The 25,003-nt window shown below is 35.0% G+C and overlaps 1 protein-coding gene across 7 annotated transcripts in view; it reads left to right on the top strand.

Annotated features, from left to right (window-relative positions):
- sh3pxd2aa (SH3 and PX domains 2Aa) overlaps window positions 1-25,003 on the top strand; it is an 83,826-nt gene that overhangs the window by 24,103 nt on the left and 34,720 nt on the right. For all 7 annotated transcript variants that reach the window (XM_042761510.1, XM_042761517.1, XM_042761476.1 and 4 more), the window contains exons 3-6: window positions 5,171-5,246; window positions 6,951-7,027; window positions 9,248-9,339; window positions 20,763-20,788. In XM_042761510.1, coding sequence (XP_042617444.1) covers window positions 5,171-5,246; window positions 6,951-7,027; window positions 9,248-9,339; window positions 20,763-20,788 — 271 coding nt within the window. The remainder of the gene's footprint in view (window positions 1-5,170; window positions 5,247-6,950; window positions 7,028-9,247; window positions 9,340-20,762; window positions 20,789-25,003) is intronic.

Consider the following 25,003-nt stretch of genomic DNA (forward strand, 5'->3'; position numbering starts at 1 on the left):
TAAAGCTGCCCGTAATGCTGTAATCAGGGGATTTATTACGTTCTTGGATCAGTGTAACTACTCTCACCCTTTGGCTACCAGTCACCTTTACCTTGATTTAAGACAGGCACTTCAGTGTTTTGGAAGTGAAAGAGCTGATCTTAGATCAGCTTGAAAGCAGTTTCTAAAAGCTGCCTGGAACGCCAAAGCCAGAGGTTTTATTTCAAATGGACCCAAACAGGGAACCTTTGATTATCAATCTATGAACCAGAATATTAATTTAAAAATATATAGCAGCTAGCCAGAAATGTATAAATAATTCATCCAAAGAATTATTTTATTTTTGCCATTGCCTTTGGAATTTAATAATAATAATAGTAGTAGTAGTGATAGTACTGTTATACTTTGCTGTGTAATTATTTTAGTGTTGCTAAATAATAAATTAATAATAATAAAATACAGTTTGATTGATATAATTAATAATTTAATCATCATCTTCTTGTTGTTAGTATTTATTTATTTAGTAGCACTCTATAAACCATTAAATCCCCTAGCAACTGCACAGTAATGCCCTAGCAACACCCTTGCATCATAGTTGTGACTTCTGCACATCTTACATTGTCTTTGCAGAATGTGATTTTTTTATTTTTTTTAATTTTTTTATTTCTCTGTGAAAAAGCAGCTTATTGAATGGATGTTCTGAGCATGCTCTGTGTGGTTCCAGGTGGATTATGCCATGTGTGAGTTTTTGGAAACCTGTCACCCTGCTGAAGCTCACTTAGCAAGTCATTTCGGAGAATGTTTGACTCATTTCACAGTTCTGCTTGAAAACAGTTTTCCTTTGAAGCTGATGTCTTTAGAATAAGTCGAAATTTGTACAAACTGAACTCTGTGTAATTGTTTGTTTATGACATCATGCAACCCAATCTTTAGCAAGGGGTCACATGACCACTGCCGTTATTTAGGTCATGAGACATGTGCACATGTGTAAAAGGAGCAAGACAGAATCGGGAAGAGATTTTCCTTGCCACATTTGGTACAAGAAGCCTTAAACAACTTTAGACTTAAGGGAGAAATATTACAAAGGTGTAGACTATAGTAGTGCATAATAGTTCAGAGCCGCTCCCTGAGTGTAGCTCCATACCAGCAATCACTGTTTAAGTGTCATGAAATATGCATTGAAGTTTTGACTTGAATAAGCCCACTGATGGAGCTGCGTGACAGAGCTCACTCTCCTACAGCGTCTTCAAACTCTTTGGCTGTGTTTTACCAGGAGGGCCCCCTCGTGCAGCTCTTGAAAGGGCTAATCATTGGGTTTATGTGGCTCACACACTTATCTCTGGCTTTGCTGGAGTTACAATCACTCTCATTTTGAACAGAAGACCTCATGGAGCTGGATTTGATGTAGGCCCGCTGATGTGACTTTTTTAGCATATCAATTTATAAGTGATTTCTAACTCTCTCTCGCTCTCTCTCTCTTGTGCACGCGCGCTCTCTCTCACTCTAGAAATGTTTTTATTCGTATTTAACCCCAAAATAAAAGCAAGACATAATAATTAATAATAATAATAATTACACTTGACTTTAGTTTAGGTACCAGTTCGCACTGAAAACTCACTAACTTCTAAGTGACAGAGACACATATATTACACTGAAGAAGACTGAATTCAAACCCTGTATCTGAAGAGTTGTTGGTATAGATATACATATGTGTGTGTGTGTTTGTCCATTCTTCATGTCTATTCTCTTTCACACTCCCTGTCATCCAGTCACTGGCTTGCTCTCCTCTCTCCCCGCCCCCTGTTGCTATGGAGACTCAGGAAGTCTTCCAGGTGTCTCAGTGGTTGGGAAATACAGTAAGATCTTCTCACTCACATCTTTGTTTCCCCTTCACTCCCAGCCTCTTCATCATCTTCTTCTCCTGCTCACTGTCATTTTATTCATCCTATTTTATCTTGCTTATCCCATTTTCCTTTTCCATTTCTCATTATGTCTTTCCTTCTACATTCATTCTCATTCTTTATATCTGTATCTTGATTTTCTTTACACTGCTTTTTTTTTGTTGCATGATCTCCCCCCCCCCCCTTTTTTTCTCTGCATGTTAGTCAGTGAACATATTCTCCTCCACAACATCTAAAGTTCTACATATGAATGATTTTCTTTATTTATTTTACTTTGGTTAAACTGATCATTAGGCTTGATTTTATGCTATAATTATGCATCATATTGCATTTGCTCTCAAACAGGATGTTCAATACAAGCTATCAACGGGGTCAAGAAGTGTATCATATGGAAAACATTCTTAAGAGTCACATTTGTGTAAAAACACCTGATAGACATTGTAAATATTCTACACTACCATTCAAAAGTTTGGGGTCAGTAAGAATTCTTAATTTAAATTTAAAGTATCTTATCCTCTCCGGGATTGCATTTATTTGATCAAAATAACAGTAAAAACAGTACAAAAATGTGAAATATTATTATAATTAAAAATAACTGTTTTCCATTTGAATACACATTTAAAAGTAATTTATTTCTGTGATGAAAAGCTGCATTTTTAGCATCATTACTCCAGTCTTCAGTGTCACATGACCCTTCAGAAATCATTCTGATGATTTGCTGCTCAAGAAACATTTCTTATTTTTTTTTTGTGATATGTTGTGATATATTTTTTCTGGATTATTTGATGAATAGAAAGTTAAAAAGTATTTATTTGAAATAGAAATGAATAAGAAATTGAAATTAAAAAGAAAATTTACCTCAAAATTTTGAATGGTATCACAGTTTCCACAAAAATATTAAGTACCACTTCCTTTAAAAAAAAAAATAAAAAAGGTATGATTCCAAACTTTTGACCGGTATTGTACATTTTAAACAACATCTACCGAATGTCTTAAAAATGACTTGAAGTTCCCAACGCAGGTTCAGGAGGAGCCTAATCATCCAGTCCTGTTAATCATCACTACGACTGTACATAAGCAGCAATCATTGCTCCGTTCTAGTGACAGTTCTTCCGGCATCCCTTCACCTCCACTTCTGCTCTTCTAATTTCTCTTTTTCCTCCACACTGTATGCCATCATGAAGGGGCGGAGCCTTGGGTTCGAGCCTCCTTCGCGGACAGGAATCCAAGCTTGTTTACCATTATCTAGCAGGGCTGAATGGGCTGGTGAACTCGTGAAGTAAACATACGTGTCTGTAGCTGCTCTGTGGATGAGAGTGACTCATATTATCTGCAAAAAGCACAGAAATTGTGATATTATCAGCAGAATAAGTTCAGGATCTTGGGAAAATGAAAGTGCAAAACGTTAGACATCTGTAAGACGTGATCTGATTTTATCCTCCAATTCTTCATGCCATGTGACCCAGATCCTCACAACCCTATCAGTGTGCACCAGCGACTGTGCTTGCATTGACCCCACATATATAAACACAGGGGTTAGATGTGTGTGTGTGTGTGTGTGATCTTTGTCTGTTCTCAATTATAGAATGGCTCAGATTTCAAATACTCCTTTCCCTGTGTGCCATGGATACATGCTAAAGCACGACCAAGAAGGTTTTGGGGGAGATATTTCAGCAAGACCAGCAGAAACAGTGAGAGGCGCTGCACATCTGGTGTGTCCTCGCTCCAGTCTAACCTTATTGTACCAAGAGAAAAGACATTCTGACAGGCCTCGTGGGAGAGAAAAGCCAGATAAAGACAGAAAGAGAGCCTCAAACTCTAAATGTCTCTCTCGGTTTTCAAGTTTTCCCGTATTTTTTATTTCCAGTTTGGTAGAGCTAAAGATTGTAAATGTAAAGAATCTGAAGACTCTAACGATTCTAAATCTAAACATTCTATTTCCAAAGATTATAAAAATGTTTCCTGCAGCATTTGTTTTTGAGTTGACTGGATTTGTCAAATTAATAACCTGACGGTATTTAGACCAACGCTTTGTTAACCTTGAGTTTTTGGCTCATTTTGAATCAGACATCACATCCTTCATGTTCAATTCATTAACCAATTAATGAATTATTGATTAACCAATTATTCGACTGATTAACCAATTGATTAACCAATTATTCGACTGACTCATTAAAAAGAATCATACCGACTGATTGATTCAATTTGACAGCATGTTGCACTGAAGTTTGGGGTCAGTTTCTTTTTTAAAGGTATTAATATTAATATTTATACTTATTCAGCAAGGACACATTCCAAATAAATGCTTTTCTTTTGAATTTTCTATCTATCAAAGAATCCTGAAAAAAATGCATCATGGTTTCCACAAAAATATTAAGCAGCTCAGTCTTTTTAAATATTGATAATAATAAGAAATGTTTCTTGAGCATCAGATCAGCGTATTAGAATGATTTCTGAAGGATCATGTGACACTGAAGATTGGAGTAATGATGCTGAAAATGAGCTTTGCCATTACAAGAATAAATGATTGATTCAAATTCTAAAAATGAATGCAGACTTTATGAGCATTTTCTTTTTAACGTTACTATATCTTTAACAAATCTTGTCAGCCCCAAACTTTTTTTTCTCTCCATATTCTTAAGACTACATTTAGAAATTCTAAATCTAAAGACTATAAATAAAGTTTTAATATGTTTTACTTCTAAATAATCTGCAGCTAAAATTACTAAATGGGAAGATTTCAAAGATTCTAGCAACAGGATTTGTGTTAAAATGCTGTTGATATACTTTTTTTTTATCAAATGCCATTATTATTACTCATTTTCATTTAGAGTTTCTTTAACCTTGTAATCTTTTCCCTTTATTTATTTCTTCTTTATTTGGTTCCCACAGCATGCAGCTACTTCTAAACTTTTACTCGATCTCTCATTTCTTGTAAATGTTTCTTACTAATGAGCAAAGCCCACCGGGAGTTTCCAGTCAGAGCTCTTACAGGGTCACATTTGCATGGGAGCAGCTCATGAACAATCTCCCAGCTTCTGTTGATGCTTTCCTGTAGTTGTTTTTAATTCTTAGAACTGAGATTTACATTTGTTTGTGGGATACTTAGAAATAATCTGCAGCTGTTTGTACTTCAAATGCCCCAAAAGGACAAATGTGGAAAATTACGGAAAATAAAGTGAACAAAATGATTGAGTTTCCAGGAATAATGAGCCCATGATTTTAAACAGAGATCATGACATTTTTCATGACATTAATGTGTTTGTTGTGTTTCTTGCGTCTTCCCACAGATGCAGATTCTTGACAAGTTCCCAATCGAGGGAGGGCAGAAAGATCCCAAAAAAAGGATTATCCCTTTTCTTCCAGGTGATTTTAGGAGGAGTTTGTCCTCTCCTTCCTCTTCTCTGCACACACACAAACACACAGACCTGCAAGTACATGGTGTCAGCAGATCTGTGCACAATAAGTCATGGTTATGCTGGGACAGGGTTGTGCTTCCGTTCTTGACTTACACACATGCAGGAAGCAGGCACATGAGTCATTGAGATGAGCAGCACCGTTCCCTCAGAACAAAAGCCATCAATAAGAAGAAAATGAGAAGAGCGGGACGGAGACACAGAGCGATCGAGACACGTTTTCTCAGCTTGCTGACGCAGCTGCTCTATTCCCTGGACATTTAGTGTTTTCTAGCAGTCCCTCTGATTCTCTCTGTTTGTTCTCACATCCCTCAATACGAACACACTAGCTCAGACTATTTCTTGCTCCATTAGATTATTTACTGGAATGCAATGTGATTGTTTAGATAACTAGAATATTAAGTGGATTATAAATCCATTCAGAGCATTTGTTAGGGAATAATAGGGTCATGTGTCAAACCATTAAATCTATCCGTTTAATTCCAGTCAGATTATTAGATCCACTAGGACAGATCAGATTTCTATCTATACAAATATAATATCTATATACTGTAATGTATTTGGTATTATTATTATTTTTGTTGTTGTTGTTAAAAGGCGCACTCTTTTTATTAACATAGATGACCCCATGTCATGGTTTGATAAATGCAAAGTACAATCAGTTCTCTATAAACTTCTATAATTAAATGTTTGTGAGATTCAGTATTTTCACCCATTTTCATTGAAGCTATAGTTACATCTTAAACACTTTATATGTTACATTTTAAATGACCAGACTAAAAGCCATTCAATTCAAAGTGTTACTTGTCATTACTTTCTAATTCTTTGTGAAATTTAGTAGCAATTTATGAGTAAAAATTTTCTACAACATTTTTTTTTCAGTGTAAGGAGCACATAAAATAATAGTAGTATATGAGACTGAACAAGTCAAGGTGAATCTACGGTTGATTTATGAAGGTTCTGATCACAAGGATTTTGTTCATTTTGCATGATCTCTCAGTCTTTCCTTGAGCGTAAACAGCTTGAGACATGACAGCTGGAGCTTGGTGCTACGTGGTGATCTTATCTCCTCCAAACGTCTGAATCTGATTACGATGTTCCAGATCTGAAGAACAACACATGGCGTCTCTCTTCAGTAGCTGTTCTGTGTATCATGTTTCTAAACATTTTCCTATCGGTTATTCTAAAATGCACTGCATTTTGCTTACAGCACTGAGCAGGTCTGAGCAATAAAGATTTATGTTTTTCACCAATTGGGCCAGATTTTTACTTACCCTGTCAACATTTTCACTGTATTGGTCACAAATAAGATAAGTAGTTATTTTATTTTATTTTATTTTATTTTATTTTATTTTATTTTAATTTAATTTAATTTAATTTAATTTAATTTAATTTAATTTAATTTAATTTAATTTAATTTAATTTAATTTAATTTAAAGCAATGTAATTGAATGCAACAGATTTGTGTATCATTTTTCCTGCATTCTAACTGCTTTCCAAACTATGATTCAAATCATTCTTGCAATTTCAACAAAAAGCTATTTCTGGAAACTAGGTAATCTTATTATGGATAACATTTTGTTATTACATAATGTTATTATATTATGATTTTGTAAGGAAGACCACATATTTCATTTTAACTTTTATTTTAAAGGCAAAATCCTATTTCGACGAAGTCATGTGAGAGACGTGGCCTTGAAGAGACTACGCTTTATTGATGACTATTGCAGAGTAAGTCTCTTTTTCCTTCCTTCCTTCCTCTTTGTTGGTGCTTTTGTGCTTGCTTATATTTTCTTATTTAATATGTATAGGCTGTATTAATTTATTTAGAAAATAAGATTTGTGTTTGTGTGTGTGTCACATGTTGTCATTGGGAAGTGTTGCTCACACTCATGTGTGTGTGTGTTTAGCATATGAGGCTGATAACATCATAAAGAGTGTGGTTATGATATAGGCGTTCCGCAGGGTTCAACATTAAGCCCCTTTTCGTTTTTACTGCTGTTCAAAGAAGAATTACTTAAAATAGATAATATGGAATTTATTGAAAAAGGATAAATATAAAAAAGGTACAATGAAACGAAGTTATTTTGCAGCTGGAGGAATGCGTTTACAATGAGCAATGCGAATCATACTATGCAAATCATACTATGTATTGTTTTAAATTAAGTTCTTTTACTATCAGTAAAACTTCTGTGATGCTTAGAAACTATATAGTTTATGTATTTGTAAGACCCCCCAACCTATTGTTTTCACTTCCTCTGGGGGGTTTCAAGCCTTAAGTAGTAGTGTCAGCCCAATAGCCCCCCACCCAAACACAAATTTCACCCTAAGCAAAGAGAAGCAGCACTGAAGTTTTGTGCATGTTCACCACATCAGGTTTCGAGTAAGAATTTGCTTCATTATCAGAGAATATCTCCCATCTTGTTAAAATATGATTATGCTAATGTGCTGAACAACAAATTTCTTGCAGCACATGAAAATGATTCTGTTAAAGTCTACACAAACACGGCACATTGGGTTACACAGGCATATAAATTACAGCAAACAGACACTTGCACTTATCGGTGTTCACTGTCATGTTTACTTTGCCAGTAGCTATAGGTTACCCAATAACACCCTTAAAATTAGTTTGAGGGGCTTTAACGACTTCCTTCTCTCTATTTCTCCTTCTCTTTATCTTTTCCCCTTGAGTGACTTGTCTCCTATTCTTTCCTTCCCCCTCCTTCCTGATGGAATAGAGCCCACTTTTTTTTAAACAATCCACACACACACACATACACATACACACAACAGCATACATAAACACACACTGGAGAGCAGCTGTTAAAGTGGGCTGAGACAGCGAGGTAGGTAACTGCTGTTGTGGCAACAATTTCCATGACTTCTACATGAAAGACATTAAAAATACACATCCAAAAATAGTTTTGAACATAGACTTAATATTAACGTAAATGTGTCTTCTATAAGATGCACACAAAGACTTTATGCTTATAAAGAATGGATAATATTGATTTGCAAAACAAACAAACAAACAAAAAATTAATAAAATAAAATATTAGTACAATTCCTATGGAGTTTTTGTATGGTTCAGGGGACATGTTTTATTTTATTTTATTTTTTATAATTTTATTAAAAAAAAAAATTCATTTATAATTTTATTATGATTTTATTAAGTTTCTTTTTTATTATTATTTTTTAAATAACCACTCTAAATTGACAGCTTTTGTTTAACATTTATTTAAATCAGCCTTTAATTATGTGGCAGTTTATTATATGACATTTAGATAACTTAATTCCTCCAGATTTCCTCTACACTTCAAATTCCCTTCATGACAGAGAGAGGGATGTGTCTTTGAAGGGCTTAAATGCATGATGTTTACCAGCTATTTCCTGAAAGCTTTAATTAGACAAACCATCTCCATTTAATTGCGTTGTGTTCTTCAAAGATAAATAAATAACAGGGTTTACTCCAGGGATTCTTCAGAGGAGTTGTCTCTCTCCCTCTTTCCTTATTATTTTTTTCCTTTGTTCTTTCTCTAATTTTCAAATCATTTTTGAGAGCTTCCAAAGCAGTTACAACACAGACTGAATTTGTTAGACAAATGTTTGTGCGATTTGTTGAAGCAAAATTCCACCTTTAGGATCCAAGTCAAGGAATTTAAATTAAAATCACAAGTAGAGTTTTCTTAGTTTTTTTTTTTTTTTTTTTTGTAGTGTTCCAAACATTAAAAATCCAAATCATGCAAAAAAAATAAGGTTTTCTCTTGCTGAATTTACAAGACTTTTCCTTTTCTTCACCTTGGATATGCATATTTATCATTGACCCTTATGGAGATTTCAAAGGAAGTAGCATTTGGTATAGTGGGGATTCATTAGTCTGCTGTGTCTCTGGGTGATTGTTCTGTTGTTTGGGTTCTGATTGTCCGGTTTCATGTCCTGTCTGTCTGTCAGGCGCTGGTCCGGCTTCCTCCCCAGATCTCGCAGAGTGAAGAAGTTCTCCGCTTCTTTGAGACCAAACCAGATGATATCAGCCCTCCCGTAGAGTGAGTGTCACACAGACCTTCACAAATAAATGTCTGCACATTCTCTTGCACAGAGCAACCAAAATGAATGCATTCACACTTATATAATACTATGGCTATATTTGGAATGGAATACAGTACTGCTTAATGCATACTACACAACACCGTATGATGCATAGTATTTTTTTATAATAATATGTGAAACAGTATGTAGGAACAACAAAAGTTCAAAGGGTGATGCATCAATTTTGTCTCTTAAAAAAAACAGATAAAAGTGTACTAAAACTTGACCTAAAATTAAAGTAAAATTGGAAAATATCAAAATAAAATCAAATAACAATAAAAATTATAATAGTATATCAATGATTAAGGAGAAACATATGAGAAAAAAGTCTCAATTTAATTTCTTGGAGAATCTGTTCTGATATTAAAGAGATGTCATTTGTTATTTTATTTATTATGGCACTGGAAATGGAAGATGCATTGTGGAACACAATATTCCATGCAGTGTTTTCTGGGTATTCAGAACATTTGCTGTACACAGTATACATGCTGCTTACAGACTTGCCTGATTTCTCACACTCCCACACATTCTGCATGGTGTTGTGTACATTTTTGAACCTCTTGCTGTATTTACATGCTTTCCTTAGATTAGATTGGTAAGAATTTTTATAATTTGGCTCTCAAGAATGTCACTTTTTAAATGTAAGAGAATGTGTGTGTGTGTGTGTGTGTGTGTGTGTGAAGAGAGGTGCAAATGTGTTTCTATGTGTGAAAGAGAAAGAACCACAGTTTTTCTTCATTATCCAGCTTATAGTTACTCCCAACGCGACACCTCTTAATCACAGGGATGGTATTGTTTAATTAACACTGATGTGGATGTGCACAGTCCTCTGTGAGTGTGTATGAACGGCTTCCCCCTGGCTGGGCCATAATTAGCTCCCATGAATCCCATGAAAAATTGAGCCAAAAGAAAAACCTGACAAGAAAAAATTAATAGAGAAGAGAAGGAGAAACCCATGTTAGGAATAGTTAGTTTGCTACACTACCATTTAAAAGTTTGAGGTCAATAAGATTTTTTTATAAAAAAAAAAAAAAAAAAAAAAAAAAAAATTATTCAGCAAGGATGCATTAAATCGATCAAAAGTGACAGTAAAGACATTTATGTTACAAACACATCTAGAAAAATATACAGTATCTATACATTTGTCACAGTTTACACAAATATATTAAGCAGCACAGCTGTTTTAAACACTGATAATGTTAATATTTTTTTATTTAGATTTGAATTTGTTAATTTTTTATGTTTTGAAATCTGATAATAATAAGAAATGTTTTCATTTAAAAATTTCAAATAGAAAACAGTTATTTTAAATTGTATTAATATTTCACAAAATAACTGTTGTTACTGTATTTTTTGATCAAATAAATGCAGCTTTGGTAAGCATAAGACACTCCTGTCATAAACATTCAAAAATCTGAACAGTAATGTATATAATTATATTAATTATTTATTTTCATTTAATTATTTTAAATATAAATAAGTGGTACTTATTAAAGCAGTACAAATGACTTGAGCATCAAAGTTTTTTATTTTATTTTATTTTGTAATCTCCTGTATGCAGCTCTGTTTGCTGAAGAGGTGGAACGAAAAATGAACGCGAGTCTAAGACCGTTTTTTTTTTTATCCTTGAGTCTTTGTATTTTTCTTTCCTGTTGCTTTTCTGTTCTGTTGTCTTTTCTGTGGCACTGTTTCTGTACTCGGAGCTGTCCGTCACATACTCATTTTAAATTCTCGGGTTTTCTTTCCCTCTGTCTGGATTTCTCCCTGGTGATATGAAGTAGGCAATCTATTTTCATGTTCAAAACACATTCATGCTGCAGTGGCTACACACAACCACACACACATACACACCAACACACACACACACTGCTCACTCTTTACAACCATGCTGTAGCTATCCAGAAATAAATAAATAAATAAATAAATAATTGTCTGTCATCTGCAGTGCAACTCTTGTGATTTTATGTGTCTGCTTGTGTCGTGTTCAGCTGTATATGATAGGTGAATTAATATCAACCTAAGCTGGATGAGTAGGTCTCTCAGTGTCAGATATACACAGACTGAATCACTTAGAGTCCAACAGTTAGTAAATCAAAATGAAACAGGGGCCCTGATCTTTAAGAGAGTGTGTCTGTGTGTGTGGTGAGCATCCTATCAGTGATCAGTGTCTGTGTGTGTGTTTGTGTCACTATTAAAGTTTCACTTACACTTTAGATTTTACTGTACATACACTTAATTTGTATATGTCTAGCAGTAGATATACTGTAATTTGCCACACAAATGTATGTATCGGTTTATATATAAATATATTAATTCTTTAGCAGTGGCATACGTTCTGCTCAGCTGTTCACACTAACTGTCCTGTTTTTTTTTTTTTTCAGTTTCTTAAACTTATGTGAGAAACTTGAAATGACTTAAAGCGACACTCAAATGCTTTCATACATATTAACGTGTGCAGGCAATCAGATTTTAGCTAGCTTTGTTGTGAATGGAGGAGAGATTAGTGTTATTAGAACATGCAAAAAGGTTGGGATCAGTAGTATTTTATTTTATTATTATTTTTTTAAATAAATTAATACCTTTAATATATTTATTAATACTTTTATTCAGCAAAGATGCATTAAATTGATCAAAATTAACAGTAAATACATTTATAATGTTCCAGAAGATTTGTGTTCTTTTGAATGTTAAAGGATCATGTGACACTGAAGCTTTACCATATATTTAATATAAGTATGAAACAGTTATTTTAATATGGTACATTTCACAATATTACTGTTTTTATTGTATTTTTAAACAAATAAATGCAGCAGTGGTGAGCAGAAGGGACTTTTTTCAAGAACATAAAAAAAATATTACTGTATTACTAAAATATCTTGAATTGTCATTGTTGGATGAACTATTCTTTTAAATGACCAGATGTCTGGCTCAAGCTCGCAATTGTATTACTTGGGAAATATTACAATCATTTGCCACTATGAACTGTTAAACTCATGTTGCCAGATTATTATCACTCGAAACAGATGGTCATTTTGTACCATTACATAGATTTTCCTTCTAGGAGAGATGTGGAGTCATGGAGTTCATTGAATGATGTGGAATAATGGATCGGTTGAATGTGGTCTGTCTGTTGTCAGGACGGTTGAAGTGAAGGTGAAATTTGAGATGCATTTGTGCCGTATAAGTGTGCTGCTAGTGTTTCTGTTTTTAGACGGATATGAATTATTGATTTACTGAAGATTTCACATACATACACACACATGAGCACTCTTGATCTTGAGAGCTTGTCCACTTTCAGTAAATACTGATCTATGATCAGATTTCCCACCTGAAGTAATATTCACACTGGTTTGATTTCAAACGTGTAACTGATTCCATACCAGTACTTTGGAAATCACAATATTTCCCTTCCTGAGTGTTAAGACTTGTGTTTGTGCTGCACGGCTGTTCTCAGGGACAATGAAACCTCTCCGTTAACACAGTTCATCCATCTGAAGAAGATAGACAAAGATGCTCTTTGAAAACTCAGAATCAGCCACAACTAATTCATAATTACTGCTAGACAAGATTGGACAGTGAATTCAGGGAGTCAGATATTTTGTGTTTAACATTTATCATAAATTGGAGGGGGAAAGTGATTTTATATACTATGCTGCTAGGCGTGTACCAGGATTGTCAGGACTTTAGTAGTAACTCATTAAGTTTGTCTAATATCACATTGCAAAAATTACTTTTTGAAGATTATTGAATACTCTTTCAGTTTGTCTACACATATTAATTCAATGTGTTACTTGTTTCTTTGTAATTACAGTATATGTGAAATGTTCCATCTTTTGTGCATTTTCAGTGTAGTTCTCACAGTATTTTGTGGAAGTAAGCTACTGAATCCCTCAATGGCTTAGATTAGAAATATCAAAAATCTAAAATGTAAATATTTGAAAGCATAACGTTTTTTATTTTATTTTTTTCCCCCAAGCAAAGGGGAAATTGACTATTTAGAGCCATCTGCTGGAATACTTGAAAACTGCATCTTAAACAGACAAAACGTGAAAAGTGAACGTTTTCCTTGCATTTGTCTGATTCTCTTAACCCCAAAGTCATTATGTGGAATTATGGAAGATTTAATTGTCACTTTTATGTTTTTTTTCTTTCTTTTTTTTTTTTTTTTTTGTAAAAGAAAAACTTATTTAATTCTGATTTAATTCTTTAAATCAGATTGTTTCTATACACACACCTTATGTAATATTTTCAGGAATTTTGGAATTTTTAAAGCTTAGATTGGGAAAAAAATTGCATTATAAATACATACTTTCCGAGCAAACAGAAACAACCCATCCTGACATGATCAAATTGTCAGTGTAGATTAACGGTTATGACCACTAGAGGGCAATCTAAACGCTTCCACTGTTATAGACTTGAATTCTTATCCATTGTTTTATTACCATTTAAAAAGCCTTTTCCATAGGAATCTTCAGGAACCAGTTACTTAATGTCAATGCTCATTTTGATTTCGGACTTGTTGAGTGTTAATTTTGGACACTACATGCTGGAAATGGAATCTACACATTTTTGGTTGATGTTGTAAAAATCTAATATATATCATTTATATAATTTGTTATATGCACTAGTATTTAGCTGATGGTCGCCTGCTGTCTGTTAGTCTCTCTCTGTCACACACTCACACACATAATTAAAATACAATCTGGCTGGTTGCTTTTCCTGTCAGACACATTTTTTCCCACCCAGACAGAATTCTTTACATATCCAGAGTTTACAGACAAGCGACTGGAGTCCCAGGAGATCTGTGAATACAGCAGCATGCGTTCAGAGCACCCTGGAGAGTGTTTTACCCTTAACTGTGCAATAGAGTGTCAAAAGCTGCTATCCAGTACAGTCAGAATTGCGATATCATGGCTGTAGAAATTGAACCTACAGTACTGTAAGTATTACTGTACACAGTCACACAAGAAATAACATTAACATTCAAAATCACCCCCCCCCCAAAAAAAAAGAGAAAGAATAGCTTAAGGTCCCTCTATCTCTCCGTGTGTCCACTCTTCCATGTATTGAACCCATAAACTGACATCAGATCTGAGACAGATGGCAGTGATCAGAGCAGCGTTTCCACCATAAACAGACGTTTGCTATTTTAGACCATCTGATGTTGCGCAGTTTCTCTCACTTGTCTCTCTCTGTTTGCCAACTGTGTACAGGGGAACATTTTTTTTATTAGCTGGTATGATGGATGGTTGTTGGTAGTCTGTGTATTCCCACATGAAGTGCTGTAAATCCTGGTTGTCCTGTAGTCTTTCTGTGTAATTAAATGTGGTGGGGACTCTGACCTAAACCCATTAGAGAAACAAGTGGCATCTGATCGCAGTGCTTGAAATAAATACACTCCGATTAGATAGTCTGGAAAAATATGTTATATATAAATTATATGTGGTTTGTAATGTTTTATCAACATTTAAAGTGTTAATTTAAAATATGGAAGGCATGTGTAATAGGTTATAGGCATCTGGGCATAAAACAGGTCTCAAAGTGTAAAGTGATTTTGTATGAAAGACTGAAAGACTCATTCAATGGAGAGTCTGTCACAAATGGTTGGTTTAGGTGCAAACCCAGGTGGTCACTGGTCACAGTGAAGTATTATTGTGTGTCTCTTCAGGGGGTTAATGCCGGATAAAACTAGTTAATTATCTAAAGTGCTGTTGCCTGAAGGCCTGATATAATGATCAGTCAAGGAAAGAGACAGACAAAGAGACACAGAGAAAAGACAGAGGATAGCCAAAAATAATTGTGATTTAGTTCAAAGTTAAAGGCCTGTTTCATGTGGCATATCTGCATATCGCAGGAATGTTCATGGAGCAAATTAATGTTAAAAATGGAAGGAAAATTACATCATGACAATACTGATTGGCTGATGGCGCCACAAGAATGTACTGTACATTAGCCCTTAAAGGGATAGTCCAACCAAAAATGGCCATCATTTACTCACCCACGTGTTTTTCCAAACCTGTATGATTTTTTTTCTTCTGCGGAATGTAAAAGAAGATATTTTGAATAATGTTGATAACCAAACAGTTTTGGTTTCCACTGACTTCCACTGTAGGTAAAATAGAGTGGAAGTCAATGAGAACCGAAACTGGCAGAACAAAATCAGAAACATGGCGAAATAGTCCTAAAACTCTTACAACCCCCCAACAATCGAAAAAAATACTGTGCTCTGTTGAGTCATCTTCCAGCGTAGTTCCTAAAACCGAATAGGTTTGCTGTTCGGAACCGTTTGCCTCTGTGATTGCTCTGCATGAGCGTACAACAGCCAACAAACATGAGTCAGATTGGACCAGGTGGATGTTGTGGTATTGTTACACAATAACAATGTCTCCCAAACAAATACAGAATGGTTTTAGGAACAGCAGATTGATTTCAGACACCTTCTCCAATCACCAGATCTAAACATCAGTGAACCATCGAGAGAGTTCAGGAGCTGAGAGTGTGAAGTTCCTCTGGATCTCTGTGCTCTCTGTAAACATGCATCATGAAGGTTTAGTTTCAGTAAGTGCTAGATCTGTTTGTAGCTCAGAAGTCTTGTGTTGTAACACATGGTCCAGTTTCCCGTCCACACTGACGCAGAAAGAAAACAATGATAGAAACCAGAGGAGGCAGCCAGAGGCTTGAGTTATTAAGCGTTCCGTGGCATTTCTTGGTATTTTTGTTCTTCTTGGGTGCGTATGGTTGTGTGTGAATATTCCTTTTCTTTGACATTGCGCTGAGGAGGGACCCAGGCTGTAATAAGGAACAAAAAATCATAGTAACTCAGGGTTGGTTTGATTTGGGCCTTGCAACCAACTAGCAATGCTGTAGAAATGCCCAAAACACTATCAACTGCACAGCAATAAGCCAAAAACACTCAGAACACTCTTGCTAGTTAGTTTCTTTCTTTCTGGTAAATGTGTTTAGTACAGTTCTGTGTAAGGGCTCATTGGTTAGCAGGTCCACCCATTTCCCTCCTTTCCACACCTCCCGTCCTCCACCCGTCCCGCTCTCACCTCATGAGACTGTTCACCCCTCAGCCCCTCTAATGCTTTGCAGATGCTCAGGCCGGTAAATACACCTCACCGCTGCACCACTAACTCCCACCTTCAGTCACTGACACTCCTCCACATGCACAGTGAGATGCCATGAGTTTAAGCTTGTGCAAGAGCTTTGTTGAGGTGTTTGGAACTGATTCAGAACCTCTGAACTCTATTAAACACACTGGAACAACAGATGATGAACCATGCTGTTCAAAAGTTTTGAAAGAAATTAACACTTCTGTTCAGCAAGGAAGCATTCAATTGATCAAAAGTGAAAGTTAAGACATGTAAAATGTTACAAAAGATTTCTTTTTCAAATAAATGTTGTTCTTTTGATGTTTATGTTAATAATAATGAAATAACTGTTTAATGATGTATATTAAGCAGCACAACAGTTTTCAATACTGATAATAAGAAATGTTTCTTGAAATCAAATCAGCATATTAGAATGATTTATCATGAGACACTGAAGACTGGAGTAATGATGCTGAAAATGCAGCTTTGCATTTACAGAAGAGCAAAAAAAATTTTTTTTACCGACCCCAAACTTCTGAGAGGTAGTGTACATGTCCAGTAAACAGTACTATTACTCTCTTATGCTTCTCTTTGGTTTCTCTCAGCTCTACTTCCACATCATCTGTTTTACTGAACTAGATTGTCAAAATCCTTTACTTCAGTCTGATATTCTAATCATCTCATGTTCACAATGATGTAACGGAATGATCAAAGCCCAGTGCTGGCACAGTGTTTCTCTTCTTCTCTTTGTCCTGTTCTGTTTTATTTATCATTAATGTTCTGTTTTTATTCCACTGTAAAGGGCTCATTCTTGTTTTTTTTTTTTTTTTACTTAATTTTTTGCTCAGGGCCTTGTACTAATCAAGGCAAGCATAACGTTCCTGCAGTTTAGGACTCTCCGGGATAGGAATATTCTAGAACTTTAGAAGTAGCACACTTCTCTGAGAGCCATTCAATTTCACTGCATAAGGTAGATGTCAAGCACTTCTGCATAAACGTTCTTTTCTTTGCAACTCAAGGAGTAACATTAGCCTGTGAATGTGTGGGATTGTGTATTTGTCGCCCTGTTTATATTTAATACTGTTCTTAAAAGTTATGGCTCTTTATTGGCATCTATGGTTCTTTTAGGAACTGTTCACCAAAAGATTTGATGACTGCACATCAAAATTCACCTTTAACATTTAACATTTATTTAACATTCTATATGTTTAAATGTAAAATATTAAGAAAGTTGACCTTGTTGAAAGTCAGTGCATAATTTACACACTTCATTGCAGTCTGAGCTGGTGGCCACCATGAGTTTGACAAACACTGAACAGGCCTGCTATTTAAATAGACCACAGCAAATGCCAGAGATGACTTTATGAAGATATCACCAAGACACATAACAGAGGAAGCCACAGAATGCAATGCATCACTTGTGGATTTATAGATATTACTTGACTCTTTTATGGTCAGGTGGAGTGAATGAACAGAGCGGTGCCCAATCAGTGTGAACTACCATTTCCTGCCTTTCCTCACCAGTCATCATATGGTGCCCCTCATTTAATAGTGACTCTGGGAGTGATAAAGCTGAGAACTGTAGATTTTTTGTCTGAAACTTTTTAGGGCGACCCAAGTGATGCCATATATTACCTGCAGACCCAATCACTTCCAATAACACTTACTCTGCTAAACAGTCTCAAGCGATGAATGTGAAGTATTTACTATTAGATACGACTCAAGAGGTTAACAGCCTGAACAATTGGTCTGAAGAGGTTTGGCAGAGACTATTTACTGAATTTCAGCCATGGAAACCATGCACGACAAGCATTTAAAATGAACCTTTATGTGGATTTCCTAAAGGTTTAGTTCTTGGTTGCATGTAAAGAAAGCGTTTCTAGTTTACTTTTTAAATGCAAGAAAGAAGACCAATCACAATTCGATATGCAAATGATCACACACTGAAAAAAATGATTCATTGAATTTACTAAATTTTTTTATGGTAAGTGGTTGCTATTAATTTATTTTAGCTACAGTACATTTAAATAAACTAATTTAGTTCAGCTAAATTTGTTTATTTAAACGTAGCTAAAATAAATTGATTGCAACCACTTACCATAAAAAAAATTAGTAAATTGAATGAATCATTTTTTTCTGTGCATTTCTTTTAAATAATGTTACTAAAAAACAAAAAATTCAACACTTAATATTGATGAATGGACTTATGAATGCATAGTTTGTAGTTTTTGCTTTATTAATTAAAGAAGAGGCATTTATTTACCCAATATAATTATATTTTATTTATTTATTTTTATTTTTTTTATCCCTACAAGACTGTAGTATGATACTTGATGCAGATACTGGCATGCTTTGGTCTCTTAAAACTGGGGATTTTTCTACTGTTCATTTTGGACATATTCATAAATGTCCTGTCCTACATCCATTTTAATGGTGGCAGTTTCCTTTTATAGACAGATAACAGATCTCTCTGATTTAGGGCTTTTAGCACAGTGTCCTGCCTCTATTTGGCTACAAAGGAGTTCATTCTAGAAGATTTGCAGTGACCTCATACTGCTGATCTGAAAAAGAGAGCATTCATTCTCCCACAGGAGTCACAAAGGAGGAGACTGAGCGAGAGAATGATGAAAAGAAAGAAATGCAGAGAAGATGGAGGCCTTGTCATATTTTGGACTAGATGGGGAGATATTAAGCAAGAGCCCTTAAGGGTTTTTTTAGGGAAATACCATGAATACCGGCCATGAATGAGTTTGTTTTTGTTTTTCATTAAATGTATGTCATGTAATAAACTTCATCTATTCAAATCCACCTATTCAAATGGAACTTCATCAGCCACTTCAGTACAGTTATATTATGCAACAACATTATTGGCATTACTGCATGTTTACTAAACTCTTCGTTATAAATTTATTAGACATAAATTATGTTTGGGGGAGCCACCTGTTACTGTACATTCTAAATTATGTTTATGCTGCTTAGAAACACTAAACAACAACCATTAGGCTAGTGAACTTCATGACCAGACAGAACTGCAGAATTGCTGTATTTAATATTTTAAATTTAAATGCATTTATAAAAATATTATTAATAATAATTTAATTAATTTGTAATAATGCTTCCATTTTATAAAAGCAGTTTAAGACAAATGAACCAGTTCAAAAGTTTACAATGCGTTGTTACCTGGATGATCAGTTTTTCTTTTCTAGCATCTTCTGCATATTTGAACCCTTTCCAACAGTGACTGTAAGATTTTTAGATCCATCTTTTCGCACTGAGATTGTAGGACTCGTACACAAACATTCACTGATCCTCAAGAAGGAAACACAATGCATTAAGAGCTTTTAAATAGGACGACAATGTGTGAATATTTCTTATTTTGTTTAAAGATCATATTTTTTTTAATTAAGTACTGCCCACAAGAAGCTACAGTAGATATTTACGTTTCAGTGCAGTAGTACCTAAAAAAATAACATGCAAGGTGAGGAGTCAGCAGACTTAAATGTGTTTCTCTCAGCTTGAAACTTCAGAACATTTTAACATTACTTTTGCATACTTAGCAGTCATTACAATGCAGAAATGACTCCTTTAAGATGCTCTTTAATGGTTTAGGATGTTATTAGTGATGCTATTAACCATCGACACATCGACCACAATATCATAGAGAGAGCACCCACTTTAAAAACCGTCTAACAATAATGCTAAGTACTCAGGCCAACTTCAACATTCAGTTTTGCAAAAACGCGTACCACTTATTTTCTTCAGAAAATGTAATAATATAGTTATTCTATTTGTGCTGTTGTCTTCTTTCCATTCATCTTTCCATTGTGTGAGTGTCCAATGTATGTGGCTGCACAATTGCTAAATTTTATTGTTCCCTGCATTTGCATCACTTTTCATTAACAGATCTCTTCCCTTGTCACCGTTTAACTTAATTTTTCACTGATGGATAAGCGCCACACACAGGCCGGGTGTCATTCTGATCTATTAATCAGGGTGTGTTAAGAGATCCTCCCTTTTTATCCCAGAGCCGGAGGATGAGAGGAGAGACAGGGGGATGAAAGGATAGAGAAAGAGCTATGGTTCTGTTTAGGTCACATGATCAGATGTTGTGGTGATAGCAGCTGGCTCATTTGATCTTAACGCACACTCGTTCCTTGCCCTGGCACACATCTTGCTCTCACTGCATCTCTAGTGTGTGTGTGCGCATGTGTGTGTGACAGCTGTCTGCTGCAGGACATTGTATCACTGTGACTTACTATGTCATTCTGCTGTTGCCTTTTTTACAGGGATTATGGATCCAAACGCAAGTCAGGTAAGAAAGCCTTTTATTTACCTCCCATCTGAGTGTTAAACCTGTTGCCTGGTTTAAGGACTAACTCTGCATGCCCTCTCCGTTATTGCGGCATTGAATGACTTGCTGTTTTGCACTCAGCTCAGGGTAGAGAAAGGGTTTCTTTAGAGAATTGCACATGACTCAGAGGTTTTTTGAGCTCTGGGAGTGTCAGCTGTAAAAGGGTTTGGGAATAACTGGCGGGACTTTGGAGGAAAGCCTCATGAAAGTATGTGCATTTGTACTTCACGCTGTTGCCAACATGGTCTCAGCCAAGTTGTCCAGCTGAAGGCACAGAAAAAAAACCTGGCACCACCTTTTTCTTAGCGTTTGGTGTTATTTATTTTATTTTATTTTTTCCTGAGTGCATGTGTAATTAAATGCATGTGTAATTAATATATACTTATTTTTCAGGCTGTTGTTATAATGTTGAGGGACAGAGACCTGATTTATGACAAGGATTAGACCAAGTTTACTTTGCATAGCATGCTAGGGTGTGTGTTTTGTGAGTGAACAGGCGTTCTGCAGTTTGGTCTCACTCAGAGATTCATATCCATACACACACACACACACACACACACACACACACACACACTCACACACACACACACACACACACACACACCACACACACACACACACACACACACACACACTGTTGAACACTAATGCAATTTGGTTTGGAGTGAGCGTTGGAGTTCCTGTTGTCTCTCCCACACAAATCCCTTAGAAACATTTTCCGTTTTTGATCTGTTTGCTTTCTGCTTGTAAACACACATTAATTTGCTCTGACAATATTTGAAATTTACTAACATTTGGATTTAGTTTTGGGTTCCAAATATGCAATATAGAAGCTTGAGTGCTGTATTACATAATTCCAGATGTTGTTTAATTTCCTGTTGGCATTTATTTACTGTATAACTTTAATTTTCCAAAAAAAAAAGTAAAAAGTTGTTTTAAGGTGCATTCCTCAATCCTGTTGTTTTTACAAAATAAAACTGCCGGCTGTGGTTTCCAGAATAATTCAGTAAAATTTACTGAAAAAATGTTATAGAGCAACCTGTAAATTTTACGTTTTAATTTAAAAACAAAAAATTCTTAAAAACAACCAAACAAACAAAACAGCAGATCTAAAAGGATTTTTTTTCTGATGAATTAGCATAACCACTCTGATGCTTTAACTTATACTGGCAACCGGCATAATAACACAGAAGGTAAAGAGAAAGACATGATAAATCAAAGTTCATCACAAGTTGAGGTAAATATTAATATATAGAAGATGCACACAGCATCATGGATAAATACAAAACACCATCATAATAACACATGTGGCATTCAAATAATACAATAAACATTGATTTAACAAAGTAAGATGTACCATGAAACCCTAATGTACATAACTAAGAAGAAACATTTATTTCAATGATTACCCTAATGGAAAGTGTCACATTAAAAGTATGGTCTTTTACCATTTAAAAGGCAATCATTTTTTACAGTAAATACAGTACATTAACATAAAAAGTGCTCTGTCTTGCAACACTTAAACCAATGTTTTGCGATATGGAATCTAGTACTCATGTGATTCTGATGTTAAGAGCTGAATGTGTCTAGAGGGTGAAAAGCACATGTACGATCACATGCATGAAGTTCAGCCTAGAGTCATTTCTAATGATGTTTTGGGGAAGGAGTGCAGAGTTTGAGGCAAAGTGCTAGACAGACAGGTTTAGATTTATAGATGAAGTTGGACCAGATTGTAAAGAAGGACAACATTAAGGTTTGTGAATTTGTGTTTAGATCATGCTTGTCAGGTCAAGTATGCACTAAGGTGTGTGTCACTAAGTATGAAAAAGCCATCAGTACACAAACACACACATGCACATTTGTTTTTCGATCATGTTGGGGACTTTCCGTTGACTTCTGTTGTTTGTATAAAGGTTAGGTTTAGGCTATTGGTTCTATCCAATAAGGTTAAACCTAACCTCCACACAACCCCTTTTCTTTTCAAGATTTTGATTAAAACATTTATTAAATACATCCTTGTGTATTTTGATGTTGGTTTTATTATGCATACAGGTGCAAATGTTAATTTTTTTTTTTTTTAGACCAGTAGTTATTCTTGAGAAACAGGCAGTTGTTTTGCAGTATTTATCAGGTCTGCAGTGTCTATACAAATATTTGTCTGTCCATTCATCATCTGTTTGTCTGTTTGTTAATTCACATTTATTTGCTCTCACAACATTTGAAAATTGCTAACATTTGGGTTATAATTTGAACAGCAGCTGAGGTGATGTAATAAGCAATTCCAGCTGTTGTTTTCCCCCTTCTGCCTCTCATTTGACAATAAATCATGTGCAACCACTTATCATTAGTATTTTGGATTACTGGAATTCATATTCATCATCATCATCATCATCATCCTCTGTTCCATTCTGTTTTTAAGATAACCAGATGACCTGCCAGACATCAGTAATAATCTGTTAGCTACAAGTGAAATGCATCCTGAAGATGTTATCCTAATTTCTCAAATATGTATTTTGCAAGATTGGTAATTTATTTTTGTTTAATGATCTGTGGTTCCACTCTGTGGTTGCTCATCTCTGTCAGTTTGAATATCTTGCTTGTTGGTTTCCATCTTCATTAATGATCTCTGAAGGTTTAGCAGGTGGAAACTGCAGCTGGGAAGTATCATTATCAAACTTGTTCTAGATGTGGGCTTCGTATATCCTCTGGCAGTCCCATTTACTAAAGCTTCCACACCGTGATGAGAAATTTCTTTTTAAAATGTTTTGAAAATTGCTGATTTGCATGACAATGTAAGGCTTGTTTTCATTACAAATGGGCGTCACTTCCTGTGTCAGCAATGACTGATTATGAAAACATTATTTCTTTAAAGCTTTTTGCATCAATTGCAATCCAGTTATTTATATTTATATTTCCAATCTGATGCATTATTGGAAGATGTTTTCAGCGACTCTGAAAAATGACTGTTGTTGAGGAAATCATTCATTCAACTGATTAGTTCCAAACACTGATTCATTAAGCAGCTAAACGAGTGACTGTGTTCATGAGCGAGTCATTGAATCATTCACTCAATAGACTCGTTCAAAGATGCTGATTCATTCATGAACAAAACACCACCTACTGTACTGTGTGTTGCATTTGTTTGGAACTATTTACGTTGGTAAAAACAAGTAACTGTAAATATAGTGTAAGTTACTCAATATTAACTTGTCTTTGTCAACTTAAGGCACCGATTCGGATGTAGGCTTAAGGTGAAACTGCTCATACTCGGTAACAACAGTACAAATGTTTGTGTCATATTGGTTAAATAATTGGTTGTAATCTTGGCTGTATTCAAAATATAGCATGGGCTTAGGTGGTGACAAACTGGTAACTGTTTCATGAAAGGAGGTGCAAGTAAAGCATACCTTCTCCTTGCAATGGAAACAGGGCCAGTGTAATCAAACTGAAATTATCATGAGATAATCATGAGACAAACTTTGATATTTCCATAGAGACTAACAAACTAAAGAGGTGTTTCCTTGCTTAGGTAAACAGTTTAAAGAAAGGGGTCACAAGAAGACTTTCATAGCTTTGTGGTAGCAGAATGACGGGAGTCTTGTTTCCCTCTGAGGTGGCCCTGGTGCATGGAATTGTGGGAAATGTGTGTGATTAGTGCACATTCTGCCCATAACAGACCCATTAAAGTAATTTATTTTGTCTTAATTATTAAATTGTCTTATTAAATTCTTCTAAAAACTCGATGCTTGAGATTTTGTTGATGCTTTAATTCTTCACATTGCACTTCAGTGATGGTTTACGTTTTTCTTTTTTAGATTTTTGATGTTCACTCTTTTCACTTTTAATAGGCTTTCAGTTATACTTTTTGTAAAATTTTGTTTATACTTTTCACTTGGTAGAATTTTGATGATGCTCTTCAATTTCAATCAATTTGATAGATTTTTGTTGATACACATTTAAACACCTTTTTTTTTCTTTGTAGGATTTTGTTGATGCTCTTTGCTTTCCTTTGGATTTTAGTGATGCTTCACTTTTATTTTTATCCCCATGTAGGACACTTTGTGATTCCCATAGGTTTTTTGATTATGTTTTTGTTTTTTGGGGGGCTTATTAACACTTTTTTATTTGTGTAAAATTTCAGTGAAATTTTTTGTTGATGTTATAATTTCTGTTGCA

This window comes from Cyprinus carpio, chromosome A1 (genome assembly GCF_018340385.1).
Source record: "Cyprinus carpio isolate SPL01 chromosome A1, ASM1834038v1, whole genome shotgun sequence".
Classification (NCBI taxonomy): domain Eukaryota; kingdom Metazoa; phylum Chordata; class Actinopteri; order Cypriniformes; family Cyprinidae; genus Cyprinus; species Cyprinus carpio.